We start from the raw sequence: 5,729 nt of genomic DNA, 5'->3' as shown, positions 1-5,729 counted from the left end.
AGTTTTAAACCTTGGTCGAATACCATTGGCCCGAGCCACAAGACAGTGTGGGTGAGGTGTTACGGGCTGCCACTCTCATTCTGGAGTAGGGATTGCTTCACTAAAGTAATAGGAATTATGGCCCCATCAGCCACGTTAAAGGCCGTTGCTGAATCAACGGTGTAATGGGAAATCTTAGATTATGCTCGTTTACAAGTGCGTATTCTAAAACTTGAGAGTGCTAAGATGGCGAAATGTGTGCGGGTCAATAACCAATTGTGCAACATTCTTATAGAGGAGGAACCTCTGGAGCTGTATGGAGATAGGAGAAAGGATAATTATCCTTCCTTCAATTCTTCTGACAGCGTTTTGTCTTCAGAAACCTACATAGAAGAAACAAATTTCTCCGTGGTCAATGGCGAGGAGGAGAACAGACTATGGGACGCGGAGGGTAGCAGTTCGAAAGGGGAGGAGGAAGAAGATGAACAGTGCCCACATAAGACAAAATTGATATTTATGGGCTCTCTGTCGAAAAGTACAAGAGGATAGTGGAAAGAAGGAAAAGCTATAACGAAAGCGGAAAAAAAGGGGTATAAGGGAAAGGAAGGAGTTGACCTGCCCCATGATTCTGATTTTGGGGGTGGAGCAGCTTTGCTAGGTAATTCTGAACAAGCTGAGTTGGCAAAAGTGGTTATGGATGTTGAGTGTCAAAATAAACTATTCGAAAATGTTGGGGTGTTGGGCCTTGAGAAAGTGGAGGCCCGTGTAGCAGAGGGACGTAGCTCAACCCAACAAGTAGTGGAAGTTAGTGGGCCTGAGCTCAGGGCAGTGGAAGAGGTTTCCCGGCGGATAGACCTTTCTCGTAACACATACGTGATGAGTGGAAGCTCCATTGGAGGCACGAAAGGGGGTGATAGTAAAGCTGTACATTTGGCAATCTTAGAAGGTAGAATTGTAGGGGACTGTGAGCCAATGAGTGGATGGTTATCATGGTCGAGGGAGATCGACGGGGTGCAGTGCGATGGAGATGGTGAAGATGGTGGAGAGGTAGGAGTCAAGTTTCCAGGTACGCTACCCTTACCTAGTCCTGTAAGAGATGACGGGGCAAAGGTGAGAAGTAAGACTTGTTCTCCACCACGAAGAAGGAACAAGAAAGGGCTCGCAGATTTGGGAGACCCTTTCTCCCAACCGAGACAGTCGTTAAGGCTAATGGGTAGACGTATCCAGACGGTTTCATCGTCCAGCCATAGAATCGAAATATCCTTAGCTTCTATCTCCGATAAGGATATTCAAAATTGCAATTTTCGCATGCAATCCCCGTGTGCCATGGAGGAATCACCTAATCTATGGGTTGGCCTGTCGAGAGGAAGAAGAGGAGGTTCTTAAAGAATATGGAAGTATGGAAGCAAGAGACATGGAGGTCCGAAATTGTTATAAGGAGGGTAATGAGAAAGGTATTCCATGATAATTGTCAACCTGAATATTAGGGGTATGGGGGGAGTACCAAAGCGAGGTACATGAGGCAAATAATAGCGTGTGAGGGAGCGAAAGTCGTATGTATACAAGAAACGAAAACTAAGGAGCTATCGGATGCTAAGTGTTATTCCTTATGGGGGGACAATAAAATTGGATGGTTACATAATGAAGGTGATAATGGTAGTGGAAGCTTGTTGACGATGTGGAGTAAAGAAGATTTTAGTTATGTGAGTCACTTGATGGGGAAGGGTTTCATAGTAGTTATTGGTATCTACCTCAAATCCAATATCACATGTGCAGTGGTAAACGTTTATGCCAATTGCAATTTGAATGATAAGAAGATGCTCTGGACGGAATTGTCTAATATCAAAGCTACATCACAGGTTACGGTGTGGTGCTTGTGTGGGGATTTTAATGCCACAAGAAGTCATAGTGAAAGGAGAGGAATTCAGGACAGAGATGATCACTCAAGTGAGATTAGAGGCTTTAATACGTTCATTGATTCTAACCTACTGATTGATCTTCCTATTGTCGATAAAAAATTTGCATGGTTTAAATCTAATGGGTCGGCAAAGAGCAGACTTGACAGGGTGCTTATCTCTATGGAGTGGATGGACAAATGGCCCATGTGCAAACATTATGTGCAACCCAGGGAAGTTTCTGATCACTGTGCTATAGTGGTCAAGTCATTGGATAAAGATTGGGCCCGAAGCCATTCCGTACCATCGATGCCTAGCTTACAGAGAGGGGCTTCAGTGAGCTGGTGAAGAATAACTGGAACTCCTACTCTATTCGGGGGAATGCTTTTGTAAGGTTTAAAGAGAAGTTGAAGTGTCTGAAGGGTGATCTAAAAGTATGGAATATGGATGTGTTTGGCAACATTAACACAAGAAAGAGGAGGATTTTACAAGAAATTGAGGATCTTGATTGTCAAGATTGCAATACAACCCTTACGGAAGGTGATAGGGTGAAAAGGTGTGAGCTGGTAATCTGCATGAAGGAACTTGATAAAAAGCTAGACTCTCTGATATGCCAAAAAGCTAGAGCAAGCTGGTTCAAGAATGGTGACTCCTGTACCAAGTTCTATCACTCGACTCTGAGATGGAGAGGAATTAGAAATGAAGTAAAGGGTGTTGAGGTTGGAGGCCAATGGTGCGAGGAACCTAGTACTAAGAGTCCAGGCCCTGATGTATTCAACTTTAACTTCCTTAAGAAAACCTGGGAAGTCATAAAGGATGAAGTTGTGACAGTAGTGTCACTTTTTTACGAAACTGGGTGTATACCGAAGGGTTGCAACGCCTCCTTTATTGCTATGATACCCAAAGTAAGGGACCCCTCCAAGCTTGAGCAATATAGACCAATCTCTTTAGTGGGTGCCATGTATAAGATCATAGCCAATGTGATGGCGGAAAGGATCAAGAAAGTCCTCCCTTCTGTAATTGACGAGAGTCAATCAGCCTTCCTGAGGGGTAGAGGAATCCTTGATAGTGTTCTCTTGGCTAATGAGGTGGTAGAGGACTTAAGGAAAGGAGGGAGAAATGGCTTGTGCTTAAAAGTGGACTTTGAAAAAGCCTATGACTCAGTCAGATGGGAATTCCTTTATGATATGCTACATAGGATGGGATTCCACTGTAGGTGGATTAAGTGGGTTCGAGGATGCCTGGAAAGTGCAACAGTATCAGTGCTGGTCAATGGAAGTCCAACGGAAGAGTTTAAACCATCGAGAGGTTTGAGGCAGGGTGATCCTCTAGCACCATTCCTCTTTCTTGTGGTAGCGGAAGGCCTAGCTGGACTAGTAAGGGAGGCTGTGAAGGCCAATCTGTTAACTGGTCTTAAGGTAGGAAGAAAGAAGATTGAACTAAGCCTCCTCCAGTTTGCAGATGACACTCTGTTCCTGTGTGAGAACTCCTTCACCAATGTGGTGACTTTGAAGGCGATCCTAAGAGGCTTTGAGTTAGCTTCAGGTCTAAAAATTAACTTTCATAAGTCAAAGTTAGCAGGTTTTAACGTCCTTAGCAGAGATATTGATTGTTACACCAGGACTTTTAACTCGTTTAATTACCTGGGCCTCGAGGTAGGGGGTAATCCAAGGAAGAAAAAGTTTTGGGAGCCTGTTCTGAATAAATTGAAATCAAGATTGAGCGTCTGGAAAGGTAGATTCTTATCTATGGCAGGTAGAATATGCCTAATCAAGTCTGTCATCACCGCAGTACCACTCTACTATATGTCCTTGTACAAAGCACCAGAGTCCGTATGTAAAAGCATTATTAGTATCCAAAGGAGGTTTCTGTGGGGATGGGGAAAGGACAACAAACCGATTTCATGGGTTAGTTAGAAAAACATATACAAACCGAGAGAGGAAGGAGGTCTCGGCATCCGAGATATTTGAAAGTTTAATGTGGCGCTCTTGGCTAAGTGGAAGTGGCGTTGTATATCTGATGAGAAAGGGAAATGGAAATAGTGTCTCGAGTCAAAGTATGGCAAAGATCAGGATGCAGATCACACACCACTGAAACTTCAATCGTGGTGGTGGAGAGATTTAATGAAGGTCTGCAGGGAGGGAGAAGGAGAAGGGTGGTTTCAAAAAGAAGTTGGATGGAATGTAGGGTGTGGAGATAAAGTGAGATTTTGGGAGGATGTGTGGGTTGGAAATGCTAATCTCAAAACTATGTATCCTAGATTGTACTATTTGTCGTTGAACAAAGGCCAAAAGGTGGGTGAGGTTGGTGTGTGGGAGGAATCAGTGTGGCAGTGGAAGTTAAGGTGGAGACGTGAGAGGTTTGCGTGGGAGGTTCCCTTAGAAACTGACCTGTGAATGCATATATCAAGGGTCACTGTAATAAAGGATGAAAATGATATGCAGGTGTGGAAATGTGATGACTCTGGGAGTTTTACGGTAAGATCCGCTTACGAATGCCTAGAAGAGTCCGGAAGGGGCCCACAAATATTGGGCTTCGGGTATCAGTGGAAGATTAAGGCGTTCCCTAACGTAATGGTTACAGCATGGAGAGTACTCATGGGGAGAATACCAACAAGGGAGTGTCTGAGTAGGATGGGGTGATGATGAACTCAACAGTGTGCAGCCTCTGTCAGACTAAAGAGGAATCGTGTCAGCATCTCTTCTTGGAGTGTGAACATGCGCTGCGCGTCTGGGCTTTGTGCTTTAGATGGGTAGGCATTTTTGTCTGTCCAACATAATAACCTTATGATCAATTTTGAGAGCTTTCATTTGATCCAGCACACCAATAAACAAAATCTGGTTTGGAAAGGAGTGTGGGCAGCTGTTGTTCGGTGTATATGGGAGCATAGAAACTCAGTTGTGTTTAACCAAGGAGTCGTAGATGCAGAAGAAGTATTCCAAAACACTCAGCTTAAGACATGGTTATGGATGAAACATAAGGCACACAATTTTAACTATTCCTTTACAGACTGGATTTTGAACCCTTTGCCCTGCATCGGTAGTTCACGTAACTGATGGGAGGTGAAGGTAGTCTGTATGAGCTTTATGCAGGAGAAAGATGGAAACAGAGGTGAAATATACTCTGTAAGCAGTGGCAAAAACAAAGTTGATGCAATTCTTAGGAAGACCTAATGGCTGTGACAAGGATGAGGGAGTCAACGGGATGTCAAAGGGGGAGCCTAGTCAAGTTGGAAAGAGGTGAAAAGGCCAAGGTGCTTCCCCAATCCAGAATCATGGTCATGCATATCTGACCTGATGCGTTGTTGGAACTGGAGGAGGGTATATGGTGCTGAAGGGGAAATGTGGTAAGAAGAGGCCATGAAACGCTGTAGGTACTCACTGATGTGTTCAGATGGAAATCCAGCAAGGTTGGTTGGCCTAGTTAAGCCCTGCCAGGATGCTTAAGACGTTTGGGGAATTTTCCTGATATATGCTATGTTGTTTGTAGTTAGAGTATGGCCTGGAAGGTGGGTTGGGTGGTTGGCAGTTATTGTTTGTAGGCAAAAGAGACCAGCAATACACATTGTCCACAATCTATTGCACAATCCTAGCTTATAAAGATTTGTGAGTAAAACGTAGTGCTCACGGTAAAGAGGAGGGTGTGTGCCAGACCTCGAAGGATACTAAAGCTATAGGGATGTCACTGAGAAGAAGGAAGAGTGTTGCAGGTCACAACCTTTTAGCAGCTAAAGATGGAGTTAGGATGCTTGTGGGAGCTGGTCTTATGAACCTTATGCAGGTGCAGGTTTCGGGGGTTTGTAGGCGTGTGATATAACTCACATGGAAAACAATTTATGGTTCTAGGGGAAGGACC

The 5,729-nt window shown here is 44.2% G+C and overlaps 1 protein-coding gene across 1 annotated transcript; it reads left to right on the top strand.

Annotated features, from left to right (window-relative positions):
• Positions 1–225: 225 nt before the first annotated feature.
• Positions 226–4,516, top strand: LOC137833415 (uncharacterized). The gene is made up of 6 exons (XM_068641767.1): positions 226–514; positions 629–1,329; positions 1,467–2,218; positions 2,269–3,781; positions 3,917–4,177; positions 4,319–4,516. The coding sequence occupies exons 1-6, from the start codon at positions 226–228 to the stop codon at positions 4,514–4,516; spliced, it is 3,714 nt and encodes a 1,237-aa protein (XP_068497868.1).
• Positions 4,517–5,729: the final 1,213 nt, after the last annotated feature.

Source organism: Phaseolus vulgaris, chromosome 6 (assembly GCF_000499845.2).
Source record: "Phaseolus vulgaris cultivar G19833 chromosome 6, P. vulgaris v2.0, whole genome shotgun sequence".
Taxonomy (NCBI): domain Eukaryota; kingdom Viridiplantae; phylum Streptophyta; class Magnoliopsida; order Fabales; family Fabaceae; genus Phaseolus; species Phaseolus vulgaris.
This window is presented reverse-complemented; position numbering and strand designations above follow the sequence as displayed.

Coding starts and splice junctions, on each gene's coding strand:
- LOC137833415 (XM_068641767.1), top strand. CDS start 226: ATGGCGAAATGTGTGCGGGTCAATAACCAATTGTGCAACATTCTTATA. Junction 3,782..3,916: donor ACAACAAACCGATTTCATGG/GTTAGTTAGAAA, acceptor AAATGGAAATAG/TGTCTCGAGTCAAAGTATGG. Junction 4,178..4,318: donor AAGGCCAAAAGGTGGGTGAG/GTTGGTGTGTGG, acceptor AATGATATGCAG/GTGTGGAAATGTGATGACTC.